This window comes from Neolamprologus multifasciatus, chromosome 5 (assembly GCF_963576455.1).
Source record: "Neolamprologus multifasciatus chromosome 5, fNeoMul1.2, whole genome shotgun sequence".
NCBI classification, from domain to species: Eukaryota; Metazoa; Chordata; class Actinopteri; order Cichliformes; family Cichlidae; genus Neolamprologus; species Neolamprologus multifasciatus.
This window is the reverse complement of record NC_140443.1, coordinates 23,201,318-23,219,510: the sequence shown is the minus strand read 5'-3', so window position 1 is coordinate 23,219,510 and position 18,193 is coordinate 23,201,318. Positions and strand designations below refer to the sequence as shown.

Here is an 18,193-nt window from a genome sequence, read left to right as displayed (position 1 = left end):
TTCACAGCGTTTTTAAAAATATACTGTAGTTAATACTTTAGTAGCGAACAGTTTAGGACTATATAGCTTATTGGTTCAGTGGTTTCCTCACAGATGATTGCTCCCTTGTTGGGTGCGTTTGGTTATTTCACCCTGTGGTGAGACAATGCTCCTGTTCTCCCCTTCTCAAATAAAGACAGAAGCCTCACTCCGCCCGGCTAAGGCGAAAGACTAGCAGACATTACCCGGTGTTTACTAATCGAACCCACCTTGAAGATCTTTGCGCGCTGACCGGCACTTTGTTTTTAAATGGTCTAGAGAAGCTCGTTGATTGGCAGAGAGGAGTCATATGTTGATAGCTCAGCCGTTTGTGTTTTTAAAATAAACATTTTAATTTGTTTGACGCCAAATGTATAATAACAATAATAATTATACGATATATTATTTTTATGCTATCGATAGCTTGTTGGGTGTGCTACAATTGCTTTAAACATCTAACTTCACAAAGAGTAGCTTTTGGCTCTGAAAGGCTACTCTTTGTGCCAAAAACTGACCACCACCACCCAAAAAACAACAACAACCCGAAAAGTTTTTTTCTTCAGTTTTTGGCATATTTGTCACACTTGCATGCTTCAGATCAACAAAAACAAATCTTAGTGATAGTCAAAGATAACCTCTGTAAATACAAAATGTAGTTTTTAAATGATTGTTTCATTTATTAAGAGAAAAAGGCTATCTTAACTTGGGGGACTCTATGTGGAAAAGTAATTGCTCTCTAAACCCCATAATTGGGTTTGGCAATAATCTTTCACACTGCTGTAGAGGAATTTTGTCTCACTCTTCTTTTCAGCCACATTGGAAGGTTTTCCAGGATTAACGGCCTGTTTAAGATCATGACAAAGCATTTCAATCGGCTTCAAGACCTCTTTAACTACCCCAAAACCTTTTTGGGAGGGTAGTCAAACATGTCTAATTCAGAGGTGGACTCGCTGGTGTGTTTCGGATGATTGTCCTGTTGAGTAACTTGAGTGAGTTCGAGTTTCAGGGCTTGACATTCTCCTTTGGGTACAGAGCTCACGGTACCACCACCATGTTTGACTGTTGTTATGAAATGCTATGTTAGTTTTACACCAGATGTAACAGGACTCAAACCTTCTGAAAGGTTTAACTTTTGTCTTATCAGTCCACAGAATATTATCCCCAAAGTCTTGGTATTTTGGCAAATATGTCGTTGAATTATTGTTGAATCATGAACTCTGACCAAAGCTGAGGGAAGTGAAGCCTGCGGTTCTTTAAACGTTGTTCTGGGTTCTCTTGTGACTTCCTGGAGGAGTCATTAATGCACTCTTGGAGTCATTTTGGTGGGCCGGTCACCCCTGGGAAGGTTTAACAGTGTCCCAAGTTTTCCTCTGTTTGTGGATAATGGCTCTCATTGTAGTTCACTGGAGTTCCAAAGCCTTAGGAAATTGCTTTATAACCCTTTCCAGACTGAGATGTCAGTGACTTCTTTTCTCAGTTGCTTCTTTAGATCGTGGAATGATTCGTTGCTTTTTGAGATAATTTAGCCTACTTCACTTTGTCAGACAGGTTCTATTTAAGCGATTTCAGGGAGTAGTCAGGCATGGGTGAGGCTAGTGAAAATGAACTCAGTTTTCTAAAAATTGTGGTTATTAACTGTTAATTCATGATTTAACATGAGAGGCAGTTCCTTTTCCACACAGGACCAAGCATATTTGAATAGCTTTCCCCCCTTAATGAATAAAATATTTTAAAAACTGGACTTTGCCTTTATTTCGGTTATTTTTCTCTCATATTAAAATTTGTTTGATGATCTGAAACATGTGTGACAAATACGCAAAAAAAGAATAAGAACTCAGGAAGCAGGCAAATACTGTTTTTCTCAGCACTGTACAGAGCTGATTTGAATGTCCCTGTTTTCTGTTTCGCCTAAACTTCCTGTTGGACGGTAAACTGGCAGGTGTTTTTTAATGTATGCTCACTCTTAACAAAAACTGCTGTTAGCACAGGATATTTTCTTCCCTTCTGTCCCAAGCAAGTGAAGAACTTTAAGTCATTCTGGTACCTTTAAACTCATAATGACATAGTAATACATAATTTATACAGCGGTAGTCTTCAGAACACAAATCTTTTCATTCTTCACAAACCCACATCCACCACACAAGGTATTTCAACTAATACCACCCCTGAAACTCACATGGTGGGACTCATCTTACCAGGTGTGAGCATCTGGAACCACATCACAAAGAAAATGTGCTGGCAGCTATAAAATCAGGACCCTTAGTGATGAACAGTAGACCTCTCATAGCGTGAACCACAGAACATAAATTATTACAGAGAAACTGGAGACAGTTGGGTTGAACAAAATTATATTCAGAACTATAAAATCTACAGCTTAAAACTTTGCTTTGCAAGGAGGATCAGACTGGATGCAAATGTAATAAATGCTTCCAACACCATATCGATAATGCAGACTTGCTCACATGTTAACACCTCGTTTGTGGATTTAAATGAATAATGTACCAAACTGAATTTCAGATGGTAAGTAACTTAGCATTTCCAGTTTTACTTGTTTTTGGGAACAGAAGTCCAAAACTGTGAAATACACTAAAACCTACATGCAGTCATGTGATGGGAAAAAAAAAATGTATTTACAGCACTTTGTGTTGACTCGTGAAAAGCAAAGTACACTCTTACAGTTTCCAAACGTATTAAGAGAGTAAATATTTGTCAGGTGCTGCCAAATAAATGTGTGAGCACCTATATAAAAGCAGAAGTTTTGGCAGTTTGCTATTCTGGAGCATTCAGTCAAGACTGAGAAACTAAAAAGTCCAAAAGCTACATCTCAGACTTAACAGGCCTCAGTTATCATATTAAATGTTAAGGTTCATGATAGTACAATTAGAAAAAGCCTGAGCAAGTGTGGCTTGTTTGAAAGGCCTTCCATGTGAAAGTCTATTCTCTCTACAAAAACATGGCAGCACAGCTTAGGTTTGCAAAGTTTCATCTGAGCAAATCATAAGATTTTGTGAACAATGTCCTTTAGACAGACAAGACCAAAGTGGAGATATTTGACCATAATGACCAGCACCACATCTGGAGAAAACAAAAGCACAGCCTATCAGCACAAGTAGCTCATATCAACTGTTAGACATGGTGGTGGAAAGATCATGATTTGGGCTTGATTTGTAACCACAGGACTCAGGCATCTTGTAGTCACTGAGTCGACCATGAACTCCTTTGTATACCAAAGTATTCTCAAGCTAGGCCGACACTGGAGCAACACGACAATGAGCAATAGCACAGCAGCAAATTTACAGCAGAATGGCTGAAAAAGAAAAGAATCAAGGTGTTGCGATTGTCCAGTCAGTCCAGAACTCAACCTGATTAAATGCTGTGATGGGTGACTGTGACAGCTGTGCATGAATGAATACCTGTAAACCACAATGAACTGAATTAACACTGTAAAGAAGATTGGGACAAAATTCCTCGATGTGAGACACTGACCAAGTCAGACCGAAAACAATTCCTTAAAGTTGTTGCTGCTAAACGTGGTTCTACAAGCTACTAAATCATCAGTGTACTTACTTTTTCCCCAGGAGTGTTATAGGATAAACTGAGTGATTACCTGCTTTTTTGTGCTCCATAATGTTTCAGTGTTCAACTGGCATCTTTTAACTGATTATAAAAGAATATGCTAAAATAAAGGATGAAACCAAATTTTCTTTCAGGAGGAAGCTGCAAAAGACTGCATTCAACATCAATTTCCTAAAAACCTTTTTTATTAGAACATGATGGTGAAACTTGTCAGCATGAAACATGAGAATGAAAACAACACAGTCCTGTCACCGTTAAAGACATACACACCAGTATCTGTAAGCATGTGTGGTGGATGAAGTCGGGGTCACCTCTGGGAGTAAATCCATGAACCGATGCTCTGCCTGCTAACACATTATTTTCAAGTTCTCGTGCACTCACTTACATATGCACTCAAACTATGCGTGGTTCACCCTGTCCAAAGCAATGTAGAAACTTTTCTTGTCATCCAAACAGTGCCAGCCGATTGGTCCAATCTCACAGTCTGCACAGATGAGGTACTTGATCCTCCCCACGTCGTTAGTGAAGCCCACGTTCTCAAAAGTGTACATGTCATCCACGAACCAGTGGGCAGTCAGTGTGTCACCGTCCACTGAGGCCTCTGTGCTGCTGAGGCCACTCTTTTTCCGCATGGATGGCAGGAACAGCTGGTGGCAGAAAACACAGGAACAGATGATTTAAAAAACAAAACAAAAAAACTTGTGAAACAGCACAAAATTAGGAGTGAAACAGGGTAAGCATGAAGGGGTTTGTGTCAGCCTCCAGCTCAGATTTAAATTTCTCTCATCTGTTGAGCACCAATACAGCTCATCTTGAAGAAACAGAGTTAAATCCCTGATTTTCTACTTTGCATTTGAGCGTAAATAGGATGTTTTTCTTTGCATAGAATTAGCTGAGTATGAAAAAAATTTAATAAAAACCTCCAGCACCTGCAGTTGTATTCTGCTCTTCAAAGAGTCAGCATATCCTAAATATCCATGTGCCTTTTGCTCACACATCTGCAGAGCCAAGTCTGTCTTTAGTAACTAAGGCCTAAAGAATACATCTGTTTCCTTTCTTAATTCAGTAGCAGCACCTGCAGTATATTTACTGAAAAGCACCCTGAAGAATCAGTAATTTCATTCATTCATTTATTTATAAAGCACGTTTAATAACAACAGGAAGCTGACCAAAGTGCTGTACAGAGTGACAGTTAAACAATGACATTGACAACAACGACAAGTAAGAAAATTAAAAGAAAATTAGGATAAAAGAATTGGTAACTCATGCAGTTTCGAAAGCCAGAGTAAAAAAATATGTTTTAAGATGCGATTTAAAAAGAGTAAGAGTTGGGGCCTTTCTAATGTGGAGAGGTAGATCATTCCACATTTTCACTGCCACAACCGCAAATGCCTGATCTCCTCTATGAACCATCCTAGACTTATATAAGGTAAGGAGCAGGTGATCGCTTGATCGAAGGGCTCTAGAGGGCGTATAAAGCTGCAATAGGTCAGACAAATAGTCCGGTGCCTGGCCAATTAGCACTTTATAAGTCAAAAGTAAGATTTTGAATTTAATTCTAAAATGCACTGGAAGCCAATGAAGGGAAGCAAGCACCGGAGTAATATGTTGGTGTTTCTTCACACGGGTCAAAAGGCGAGCTGCAGCATTCTGTACAAGTTGGAGCCGGGCCAAGCTGGACTGACTGACACCCACATATAGTGAATTGCAGTAATCCAGTTGAGATAAAACAAACGCATGAATTGCTCGTTCCAAATTTCTAAAAGATAAGAAAAGATCTCACTTTGGATAGGAGCCTTAATTTAAAAAAGGACTGCTGGACAACTGAATTAATTTGTTTCTCAAATGTAAGTTTGCTATCCAAGAAAACCCCCAGGTTTTTTACATGCGTTTTAACAGCACATGTTAGGTTGCATAAGTCCAGATCTGGGGCATTGAAATTACAGCTCGGTCCAAAAATAATTACCTCAGTTTTATCCTCGTTGAAGGTAAGAAAATTTGACGCCATCCAGGTTTTAACTTCATCAAGACATTTGACTAGCGATTCCATGGGCGTGGAGGTGTTTCTATTAAACCGAAGATAAATCTGGGTGTCGTCGGCATATGAGTGAAAGCAGATGTTATGCTTCCTAAAGATTAGGCCTAGGGGCAACATGTAGATTGAAAAAATAATTGGGCCTAATATGGAACCCTGCGGGACACCACAAGTAAAAGGAGCTGGGGAAGAAATAAAATTATCAAGGCTCACGGAAAAAGTCCTCTCGGAGAGGTACGACCTAAACCATTCCAAGGGGATACCTTTGATATCACATTGCTCCAAACGGGAGATCAGAATGCTGTGGTCAACAGTATCAAAGGCTGCAGTTAAGTCTAGGAGCAGGAGCACAGCTGGGTCTCCTGAGTCAGTGATTAAAAAAATATCATTAAGTATTTTTAGGAGGGCAGTTTCTGTGCTGTGGTGGGTTTTGAAGCCCGACTGGAACTTCTCAAAAATATTATGACTATTTAGAAAGGTTTGTAGCTGCTCAAATACAATCCTTTCTAAAAATTTTGACAGAAACGGAAGCTTGGAAACAGGTCTAAAATTAGCAAGAACTACAGTACAGTAATGACTTTGGTGTTTACAATCATTGGTCATTTTTTATTAGGTACATCTGTTCAATCGCTCATTAATACAAATAGCTAATCAACCAATCACATGCCAGCACCTGGCAGCAGACAACCTGCTGAAGTTTAAACTGAGCATAAGAATGCAGAAGAGAATCTCTGAACACACAACACCTATCGATCTTCTGATTGTGGCTTACAGCAGGATAACACTCAATGTAACAACTCAAATGAACTCAAACTGGTTTCTTAAACATGAAAATGAGTTTGCTGTACTCAAATCATCTCCACTGTCATTAGATCTCCCAAAAAGCACCTTTGGGATGTGGTGGAACAGGAGTCACATCATGGATGTGCAGCCAACAAATCTGCAGCAACTGTGTGATGTTTTCATGTCAATATGGACCCAAATCTCACGAGGAATTTTTCCACCTTGTTGAATCTGCCACAAAGAATTAATGCAGTCCTAAAGACAAAAACTGGTCCAACCTGGTCCTAGCAAGTTGTACCTAATAAAATGACCAGTGAGTGCATATCTGCCTCTGATTGGTTTGTTTCAGCAGCACTTTGGTTTGGCTTTATTATCCTTTGAAGCACACAGGAACTCACTGATATTAAAACGATGAATGTCAAAAGAGACTGAATGCATGCGCCATACCTCCTTCTCCGCTAACACGGCCGTACCGGGGCAGAGCACCTTGGACCCGCAGCGTTGACACAGCACAGACTTGCTGTTTTTGCCGTCATCAGAAACCAGGCTGGATCGGTCCGTGCTTTCTTTCGATTCCTGATCCATGTCGATCCTCAAAGAAGAGCAGGTTTACTCGGACGAACGAGCACAAAGAGGCTCAGGGGAGACTTCCACCAAGAAAACCAGGCTGGTCCAAGAGATCTCCGTTAACTGTAACGGTTAAGGAGATGATGTTAACTAAAGTGCGATCTTAAACAAAAAAAGAAGAATAAAGGGAGGGCACGAACAGAAAGGGTGCACCGGAATTACGAGCCGTGCGGAAGTCCCTAATCCTAATTCATTTTTCTTTACGTTACAAATACAGGTCACACATATTCCTAAACCACAGCTTGAAAAATACATTTAAGAAGATAATTTTAACCTAATGCAGTCCAATGGGATGACCCGTATCTTCATGTGTGCTAACTCCGGGTCTGACACTGATATACATAAACCTAAAGAGCAGAGACATATGTTTTAGACACATGCATTTTAAATTAAGCCAAATAACGCGTACCTATATGTTGCAGAAGATGCTCTGAACAAAACTGTATGAGACAAGCAAGCTAGCCCAAGCTAGGCAAACAATCTGGGTCTCTGTGTGCCAACCAGTAAATGCTCCCGTGTTGAAACACGGAGCTGTGACTTGGTTCCCAGTTAGGTTTTATTTTATGTTGTTTTTTTCTTCACTGTTTACCTAACCAACCAAACAAAAAAATCAGCTTAGTTTAGGTTAATTTACGTACGAAGAAGTATTAGGACCACATTAAAAAAATAGTGTCCATTTTAAATATTAAAGTCAAGATTTTGAGATTAAACTCGAAATAGCAAACAAACAAACAAAGTCGAACTGTAGAGATTCCATTTGTCCTTTTAAGCCAAACAGCTGCCACGGCTCCTATGCCCTCTGCAAAACGTGTAGATGAGTTAGTGAAACAAAATAATCAGTTGTCTTATCGTGTCCTGTGTTACAACATACAGGACGTGATCATCCAGTCCGAAGCGGGTGGATTATAGCTATCCTTGCATCTGACCACAGCCATTTCATTTTGTATAAATCCGGCCACCGGATGCAGCTTTCTGCTTTCTCTCTTCAGTGTCCTTATACTTACCGCCACAATTTCCTTGTTACTAAAACCGAATCCGAAGTAAGATTTCACGATCCCATCTACACAAGGCATTTTGTAGAGGGTATAACAGCCGTGGCAGTTTGTCTCAAAAGAAAAACTGTAATCTCCACATTTTGACTTTATTTTCAAAATGATACTCCTTCATATGTATACCAGAGCCTACTTGAGTATTGAATATTAGGAAAATCAGTACAGGTATTACAATAAAGCCTCATAAGTTCATAACAAATTAACAAGTATCTGCTTGACTAAGTTAGTTTTCCCCAAAAGTTCCTCAAATCATTTCATTTAGTTTTTATTTTAGTTAACTATAATAACCTTGTTTCCAATGTTTGGGCCGCGATCTTGCAAGCGAGCCGTCAGAGGTAATTTCCTGTATAAATAATTCAATTGCCTGAAATACCTCTCACCATGTGTGTTGCCCTGTGGTAGGACAAACAGACTGAGATGCAGCTACTTAACGAATACCTTAACACTGAACCTCAACAGACTTCAACCACCTCCACCTTCTCTTTCTGCAATAATTTCTCCGGTGTATAGTATCACAGCTAATGATCAATATCTTCAAATGATTAGAATTCTCTTTGCAACATTGTCTATTTTTAGCTAAGTCACGATGCAGTTTCATGCTGCTCCTTAACATGAATGCTTTTTGTTACCACATTATTACCATCTTATGTAGTACTTTTGTAGATCTTATGTAGTACCTAGTACTATAACTTTAAAAGAAAAACTATGGGATAAGATGGACTCATATATGCTGAATCAAATGACAATCCTTATGGAATAAATCTTATAAAATCAGATGAGGAAAAAATCCTTTGGCTCTCAAATTTACCTTAGGAATCCTAATGGAGTTTTGACTTGTGTTTTGAAATGCAGTTTAAAATAGTCATGAAATGTTAACGTTGTAAAAAGAAACTGAACTAGTGAAGCCACAGGGTTTAAAAAAATACTATCAGAAGAACACAAAAATAATATTCTGCAGCTGACCTGAGAAAAATAATTAAGATTTTAGGCTCCTGTGTAGTACAATATCACCCCCCCCCCTCCAAAAAAAACAAAAAAAACCAAAACATGTCAAACTGCATATACTTTATAGCTAAACATTTATCACCTTCAGTAAGTTTGAGGCTTCATTTGTGAATTAAAAATATTAAGTGTGTTCAGGAGTGCAGTTTTGCCAACACAGCGGTTTACATTTAATTTGTACCACTGACGACATGATACAATCAAATTATGTTTGAACAAACATCAAACCACAAAAGAAAGCACTGAAACATGGTACAGATTATATTCTTGACATACCTGAGAAGAAGTAGACCATGAATGCTTTTCTCTTCATTTTTTAAACTGGTGATGTGTCATTTGAAAGTTCAAGTCATACATTCCTGTGACTGATGCTGAACCTGCTGAGTGTATGTTAATGTAATCAGCTGCTTGTAGTCCCTGAACCTTTAAAATGTACACTGGAGAAAACTGGACACCACATTTTCACGTGTGGAAAAGAATTTATTACAATAATTTTCCAAGATTACCATTAATAAATATTTAGGTTTACATTTCTGTGAAATGTATGATTTATCACTTTCTACACAGGACATTACACAAAGTCAAGAATACACATTGTTTTAGTCTTTGTAATAAAGTTTGAATAAGTTCATCTAGAAAAAGGAGTCTTAAATTGAAGTTCATACAACCTATCAATGGAAGTGTAAGTGTAATGCAAATCCAGTAATGATTCGATTGATATATATATATATATCTATCAAGAAAAACAAGAAAAGTCAACATCCGGAAATCCTTGATACTCCCTTCACTCTTAAGATAGGCCATTTTATTTAAAAACATTTCCATTGGCCTAAGGCACAGGAATACTAAAACTTTATACAGAGCATGTTTCCTCATATGGATTCTAGGTTTTTTAATTTAATAATGTACGCTAAGGTGTATTTCATATTTATACCTCTCACTTCATTTGAGATCTAACAAAAGAAAAACCTCTGACAAAAATGCAATTGAACCAATCCATATCTGTACATTGTGCGTAGCCCAGGAACTAACTCTAGAAATTAATCCATGAAGTGCTGGGTGACTGATAAATAATGACTGGGTAGTTCTTGTCACCTCAATGTTTCAAGCATCTTAGTTTAACCTGAACTAAGCTGATTTATTTTTATACAGCAGCTACAAACTCTTAGGGCTTTTCTGTGCCGTTAAATGATTTGAAAATGATCCATTTATGATTTTTCTTGATTTAAACGACGCAACAGAAGCAGAAAAGAAACATTCAACCCTGTGAGGATCTGATTAGCTTTAATCCATGTGTTACTCAAACACTTACTGTGCGTAGCTCTTATTTATGGGGCCTAAGCTCTAAGCTTTATTCAAAAATTATTTATCTGTTTGCTGAGCAGGGAGTGTCCACATGAACAAACGAGCTGTGGATGAGCTGGAGTTAGCCAAGAGGCAGTTTTCCTCCTCCAGGCATATGGTTCAAAGTCACCCTAAAACCACACAAGAACGTAACACTTAAGCTTTGACCGGGCTTTCAGATAAACTTGTGGTTTATTGCTGAGTGGGCTTATGTAACAGATAAATGAATATGTGCCGGTACACACACCAAAACAGACAAACAAAAACAAAAAACAAGTGCTGACAACCATGCCGAAAACTAGATGCTCCCAACCAGCTAAGCTGTCTTCAGCTGCTCTACACCAAACTCTTGCTGGACAGCACATTCATCTACTAGCTTCCATGGAAAATAGGAAAGGAATGGTTTACAGTATGTGCCTTCTTCTACAGCACAAATTGGTGACAAATGACAAAGTGGCTGGGGTACTAGTAAGCTGCAGTTTCAGGAATACATGACTTTTTTTTGGCTAAAATCCCACTTTTATCTTAGCTGAAAATGCAGATTTTAAGCTTAATAACAATTTTATTAACAAGTAGCGCCTGTTTCCACCATGGTACATTGGCTAGTTAATGCTACTTTATTGAAGCAAAAAGGAGCCAAAGCAGAAAGATCACAAAAAACCCAAACAAGATGTTAAAAAACATCAGAAGTATAGAAGGAGGAATAAGTGACTGTTTTGAATTCCAGCAGCATTTTGTGTTTGTGTGTGTGTGTGTGTGAGAGAGAGAAAGAGGGGGCTATAGAGAAAAGTTTAAGTCACAGTCAGGCCTCTCAGAGCAGAGAGTCATCTGTGCATCCTCCCTCGAGGCCGTATCGGAACTCCTGCAGGTTGGAAACGCCATAGAAATGGATGAACGCTGCTGCCACGACCAGAACATGAAAAATCTGATGAGAATGGAACTGACAGAAAGAAAGATGTGCATATTAGCAGCATTTATTATCATTTGCTTGGTATTTAAACAAACTACCAAAGATACATCCAGAGGCTACAGCTGAGTATAACACTGTTCCTTTAGTCACTCACTCCCTTCTAAACCTACAATAGATGGACAATCTGATATCCTCGTGTTGGTGCTGTTCCCTCGTCATCATAAATAATGTTGTTCCAGGTTCAACATTGCAAGTGACCAATCACCTTCTGCTGATGTCATCGCGACCTCGAAAAAAACAAACGCCTTAAAAAAATCTACTTCACTTGCGAGAAGAGAAACCGCCTCTGTAAGGACAATATGTGTAATGCTTACCGTTTATGAAAGGAAAGTATCGTAAAATGCAAAGAATTCAAGTTCCTGGATCGGCGGACAGAAGCGGTTTCTCTTCTCGCAAGTGAAGTTGATTTTTTTAAGGCGGTATTTTTAAGGCACAAAAGGGGGACGTCACAACAATGTTATTGGTCACTTGCAATGTTGAACCTGGAACAACATTTATTATGATGATGTGGGAACAACACCGACACGAGGATATCAGATCATCCACAATGGACTGTAAATACTGAGCTTTGAACTTGCTCAGACCACTACTGACTGCTTGCATGTTTGAGGGAGGAAAAACTTACCCAGATGTCGCACTTGCCAGGGAAAAAGCGTTCAGGGATCCTGGCTGCGTACAGACCAGCGCCGGTGATATACATGGCCCCCATCAGGTAGAACCAACCCATCTGGCCGACTGTGGTTGCCTTAACAAAGCCCTCCTCAATGGTGAAGTGCATGGTGGGAACAATGCCACTTAGTCCGAGACCCATGAAGACGCCTAGAAACATGGATTGCAGTTACGTGTTATTAGTTTCCTGAAAATATCCCCACTGCTCAGAAGAGGAATAAACGGAGGTGTGATAAAACTGCAACCAAAACAAACTGCTGCAAGTGTAAACAGTGTGTATGTTCCTTTACTGGTGCCCACCTGCTCTTGTAGGTCTGTGACGAGGTGTAGAGAATCGGTCCCACTGGGCGACAATGATGGCGGCAATGCCGAGGATACATACAATGGTGAGGTAGATAAGGCGAGGCTGAGGGGAACAATAGAATGAGTAGTACAGCCAGGGCACGAAGGAGCCCATGATTAGGAGGGCGATCCCCGAGTAGTCAAGCCTGAGGAGAGAAAATGAGTGTTTGGATAGAAGACCTACAACAAAAATATCAAACTCATTTTACACTGCTGACCACATACAGCCCACTTTAATCTTAAGTGGAATGCACCAGTTTCACTCCTCTTTCTGTCGGTGTAGACAAGTTTAGAAATATTTTAATATTAAAAAAAGTGCAAGTTCAGAAATGCCTCTAAGTTTTTCTACATGAGAACGAAATGCTGATTTGGTCTTAAATTGTAACAAATAAATCTGTAAAATTACAGAAAAAGTTCTCATTGTGCAGACTGTCCTGCAATTATAAAACAGATAATTTTTGTTAACTGAGAGAATGTCCTCTTTTTTTCTTTTTTACAGCAAAACCAATGTAAAAAACTAAACTAAACTAAAACAAAAAATCCCCAAACAAAATCATAGATTTTGTTAGTAGACAGTGAAAAAACAGGAACTTTCTGTCATTTAATTGTTTTTATACTATTGCTTAGTTACTTTTGTGTAGTATGAATGGATATAGTGGAGGTCTTTATCAGTAGGAAAGGATGTTAAACTTGTGAAAATCAAGTTAAAAGTCTAAAATGCATTCTGTGCTTCACATTTTTCAAAGCCATCAGGTGGGCTAGATTGGGGTCTTTTGCGGACTGATTCTGGCCCCCAGGCCTTATGTTGCAACACCCCCAATCTAGAAGAAGCAAAAACTAAAAACTTTTTCATGTTTCTGAAAAAGAAAAACAACAGAACTTTGTTTCCAGGTCTATTCAAAACATATATTGTTGAAATATGATAACTGCTATGTAAACATGAGCTGTGGGTATATTAAGTATAGTGATGCTTCAAGTCTGCCACAATAAATACTCTGCATCTTTAACCACAGATCAATAAAAGCACTGACAAACTCTGGGGTCAGGTTCTTGTTAAATGACCCTTGGAACATGGACAAAAAGGGTTGGCATCAAATCACTAACTCTTCCTGTTCTTACAGTAATATGTGTATGTGTGTGTGTGTGTGTGTGTGTATATCAGTTAAACATCCAAGCAGAAACATGTTTTAAAATAAATACTAAAGTCACTTGATGATTAAACAAAAACTATAGAGGATTTAGCACAGTGTTATAAATATGTAATCAATATTACACAACACTCAAGGCGACAAGTTCGAGTTGCATGTGTGATTTAAAGATGTGACTGAACTTTAACAGCCTCCATAAACAAATGAAATTTTATTTAGTCTGACAGAAATTAATCGTTCATGATGTACAAAGCACCGTTTGACAGTGTGAGGCCTTACTTGGAGAATGTGCGAGACACTTTCTCAGAGTGGCAGTAGACCGTATGAAAAAGCCAGGAGAAGCTGAGGCAAAGCACAGCACCTAGGAAGAACATCCCAAACACAACCTTCTCTTGCAGTGGGGCCATAAAATACATGTTGGGCCGCAGCATGGTTAATGTGCCCAGACACAGGAATAAGATCAGCCCTGAGAAAGACAAAACAGGTGGGAAATATGCAGAATGACTCAGATGAAAATATTTTTGACCATAATGGAAAATTTTTATCTGTTGCTAATCAGTTTGTAACACTCACCTAACAGGTGAGTCCAGATGTTTCCTGTTTCAGTGTGAATTCTGAAGATGCTTCCGAAACAGGCCCGGAAGGATGGCATGGGTGGTCGATGTCCGTGCAGGAGGTAATCATTGTCCTTCAGCCACTCTGGCAGGACGTGAAAAGGGATTACTCTCCAGCGCCCCTCCCAGACCTGAAAAACAAGAATAACTTTTGCTCAGAGAGGCATAAATTCTGAGTTTATTGTGAGGGTCTTCAAATAAAACACACAGAAAAATGAAAAACAATACAGGAGTTATATTCAGCATGTTAAAGATTGTGTATGAATTAAAAACAAAAAAACAAAAACCAAATATGTAAACATGTCTGAGAGTTTGACGGCAAAATTAAACAAGTCCAATATTATTAAAAAAAAAAAAGTACTCCGTAAATGTGTCGTTACAGAACTGTGACCTAGATATGAAAGACATTTTTCAGTACAAAAAAGAAGTGCTCATCATTGCTCTTGTGTGGACTACTTACTTAATGAACAGTTTCTTGTGATTTATTAAAAACACTGACATATTCTTAATAAGCCAATTCATTAGTCTTTTTCCCTCAACGAGTTCTGTTTAAGCATTAAAAGACAATTTTTTATTTTTTTTTACCTTATGTACAAACTCCTCCATCTTCTCCATAGCATGGTGAGCCTGTAGCGGTAAGGTCAGAACCTCACCCACCTCATCATCCTCCTCTTCCTCATCAGCAAGCATTGCGGCTCCCTTTAAAGAGGTTACGACACTACTGAAGTTACAGAGAAATAACAGCTTCTTTCTTTGTTGCTTATTCTGAAACAATCCTACCTCAGGGTGGACACTTTTGGATACTCCCTGCCGCGCCCCTCCCTCTTCCAGCAATGGCCCCAGCTCCATCAGCTCAACATCTGGGACTTGGCAGTCCTCAGAGATCCGGCAGTCTGCATCACTGGCAGACCCGTTTCGGCCTGACATAGGGAGACTGCCTGATGATCCACTCACAGTCGATGTATTCTGCTTCAGATGGTATACTTGAATTTCCTCCTGGGGGGCACCAGAATTGCAATCAGCTTTACAATCTAAGTATGTCAATACCTTCATGTAGTCTGACTCCAGTTCTCTTCAGTCCTCGAAACACTCAGTGATTAAAACTACACAACTAAAGACTGCAACGAAAATAATAAACTAATAAAAGAAAAGTAAAAACAACCAAAATTAAATAACGAATATCTATGATAAGACTGATATTACGTTATCTACAGACAAAAATGCCTCACAATGCAAATGAGCTAGAATTAATTATGAGATGATAACTGTGGAGGCAAGAGGCCAACAGTATTATTGGCTGATATCTCTGTTGTACAGGATAAAAGACTCATTTCGAAACACCCAGAGCACAACCTGAAGAAATAAAAATGAACTGCTTTGTCCACGACTTGAATTCGGAATATTTAAAAGAACTAAACAAAGCAAATCAGGATATGTTGTGTTTTGTATTTAGAACCTGACAAGTATGTCAACTAATATGTTGTTCTAGACCAGGGATATCACCTAAAACCTGGTCTGAAAGGGGATCAGCTTTAAGTAACTGAGAACAGAAAAGCAGAGCCTGCCAGTAAGGAGAAAAGGTGACTGACTTTAACCTACATATTTAAATAAGCAGCATTTGAATGTAACATGTTAAGTTTACATTTATCAAATGAAGGGTATATCCTATGAACGCTGATGCTGATGTTAAACACTTTTTTTTTGTGCCTGCAGTAAAATAAAGCCATCAGTCCAATTTGCTTCAATTGACCTCCTTTGTAAGTGAAGTTTCTGTTTCCATGTTACTGTGTCACTATTAGTAAGCTGCTATATTATATTACTATAAAACATTTAGTATAAATAGTCTGCATTGCCTTGCTTCAGGTTTATGCCTAACTCAGAATAAGCCTTTGTAGAAAAACAAAGTGAACAATGAACGCAATCTGTCTGTGATGCCTTGTTTTTTGATTAAAGTTTAACGGTTATTTCTGCAGTTCTGTTAAACAAAATGTCCACTGTGCTTCAGGAAATGAGCCCCGCTTAACAAAACTGGTTAGAAATAATCAATTTATTACAGATAAACGCTGCTGATTTCCTACTTTCACTCTAAATGAAACCTCTTAAGAGGTTCTCAATAACTCATCTATGTCATAAACCCATCTACTTGTCATTTCATAGGGCTTCAACAGCTCAATAATTAGCACTCACGATGCAATTAATACGTCTAGTACTTCTAAAAAAAAAAAAAAAAAAGGACATTAATGTGAGCTTCGCATGAAACCCCTGTGTTACTGACCAAAAAAACAACAAGGAAACAAAAGAAGTGGCTAAACTTGTTTAGCTGTACGTCTCCGGACAAGTACAGCACGACGGCAATTCTTATTTCAGACAGGATAACGATTTATGTAACCCTAGTACTGACTGCACACCTAACACATTTAACCATTTTACTGTTTAGCCCAGGCTCCCAGACGGATGTTGATTAACGTTAGCACAGCGTCAGACGAAACAGGGACCACAAAATGTAAACAACACCAAGATACAGAGGATTTGATACAAATTCTCAGTATCAGTGCGCTTTCTTACACTTTTTAAAGAGTAAAGCATTAATTGCAACCTTGTCCGACAACGCTTATAATGAGCTGGTCTAAGGTGCTATAATATCAGGTTGCTAACGTTTCCTTTAAGCTAGCGCCGAGCTGTCGCTGAGGAGGGGACAATTTTCAGAGAATTAACTTAATAATAAAAGTATTTACGAATTCATCAGTCTGAAGTATTATCTAGAAGCTTTACTGTCCCAAGATCCTTTATGACAAGTTCATTTAAAGCATAAAAGTTACCTGGCAGGGTAGCCTTCAAACCAGGAAGGTGAATTATTTACCGACGAGAAACACAATTCTTTCCGGAAGTTGAAATCTCTTTTGTAAGCCGAATCCAGTTCTCCTTTCAAAATAAAAGCATCAATTCGAATGTCGAGAACAAGTCAGACGTCTTCACGAGGTCAGAAAAGGTTTTTAAATTATTAATTTTAGTCAGTGCAATTCCAAAATGACTTAAACAATGTAAAAATATTGTTTTTAAATGTAAATGTTTACAAATGTAAAACAGACAATAGTGTAGAACCCCAGCCCATTACACAATAACTGGTGACTGATATGATACATAGGCGAATGCATAGTGTTGGAATCTTGCACTGGTGTAAATAACCCAAAATAAGTCCTGATGTCTGCTGATGTGGTCTGCTGCCATAAAAGTCAAGAAAATGGGTTTATATGCTCCTGTTGTTGCATATGGCTCTTTTATTGCTATTTTTTATACTTGTCTTTTTTAAAATCTAATTTTATCCCACGTCGTCCGTTGACAGTCACCAAACGTAATTTTGTTGCATTTAAAAAATTTTTTTTTTTTTTACAAATAAATAATCTTAATCTTAAATCTAAATTATATCAAAATTAATTTACTATCGCGCATAACTATTACACTTTCGTTTCTTCTAATTAGCTTTTGTTTTGAGTTTAGCCATTTATTCGTTTCAGCAATAATTTAACTCTTTTTAATTATTCCACTTTGGAAGGATTTTATTATTGTTTGTACAACACTTTTTGAAGTGTTGTGTCAAACACTAAATATAAGGACATTTCTGTATAATTTATGTGTACAATATTGTTCAGTATCTATTTTTATTTCAATTAACCAAAATTGCCCCCCCCCCCGCCACCCCGCAGCCTTTAGTAGATGCAGCTATTGTATTTATGTGAAACGTCATATAACTTTCTTCTTGAATTATCATGTTCATGAGATTATCAGAAAACTTGATCTCTTACCTTGACCTTTAAGTCAAGATCACCAATAGTTAAACCCCTTCAAGATTTTCAGTTATTGCATCTACAGTGGCAATTTAAAAATCCTACGTTGCCTCGTTTACTAGTTATTATGTCCACAAATGTGGGTCCACGCTGCCTGCCAGCCAGTGATGATAATAACCCATCAGCCTTTTATGACTGAGGGATTAAAAGTAGACTTGTGCAGTTTTC

The 18,193-nt window shown here is 38.3% G+C and overlaps 2 protein-coding genes and 1 long non-coding RNA gene across 4 annotated transcripts; all 3 read right to left on the bottom strand.

Moving 5' to 3' along the window:
* Positions 1–3,761: 3,761 nt before the first annotated feature.
* rabif (RAB interacting factor) lies at positions 3,762–7,629 on the bottom strand. Of its 2 annotated transcripts, none has more exons than XM_085159194.1 (3): positions 7,449–7,629; positions 6,860–7,102; positions 3,762–4,241 (listed from the first exon to the last, which is right to left on the bottom strand). In XM_085159194.1, exons 2-3 carry the CDS (start codon positions 6,995–6,997, stop codon positions 3,993–3,995), a joined length of 387 nt encoding a protein of 128 aa, XP_085015320.1. In that variant the 5' UTR covers positions 6,998–7,102; positions 7,449–7,629; the 3' UTR covers positions 3,762–3,992. The 2 variants fall into 2 exon arrangements, with proteins under 2 accessions (XP_085015320.1, XP_085015321.1); XM_085159195.1 differs by lacking the exon at positions 7,449–7,629 and adding an exon at positions 7,314–7,433.
* On the bottom strand, positions 4,889–6,853 carry LOC146518694 (uncharacterized). The gene is made up of 2 exons (XR_014874044.1): positions 5,266–6,853; positions 4,889–5,103 (listed from the first exon to the last, which is right to left on the bottom strand). It is a non-coding gene; the product is annotated as an uncharacterized LOC146518694 (long non-coding RNA).
* A 2,733-nt stretch (positions 7,630–10,362) lies between the features above and the next one.
* On the bottom strand, positions 10,363–17,126 carry adipor1a (adiponectin receptor 1a). Its single transcript, XM_085159190.1, has 8 exons — positions 17,000–17,126; positions 14,961–15,176; positions 14,766–14,879; positions 14,140–14,311; positions 13,846–14,032; positions 12,377–12,564; positions 12,033–12,226; positions 10,363–11,377 (listed from the first exon to the last, which is right to left on the bottom strand). Exons 2-8 carry the CDS (start codon positions 15,105–15,107, stop codon positions 11,249–11,251), a joined length of 1,131 nt encoding a protein of 376 aa, XP_085015316.1. The 5' UTR covers positions 15,108–15,176; positions 17,000–17,126; the 3' UTR covers positions 10,363–11,248.
* Positions 17,127–18,193: the final 1,067 nt, after the last annotated feature.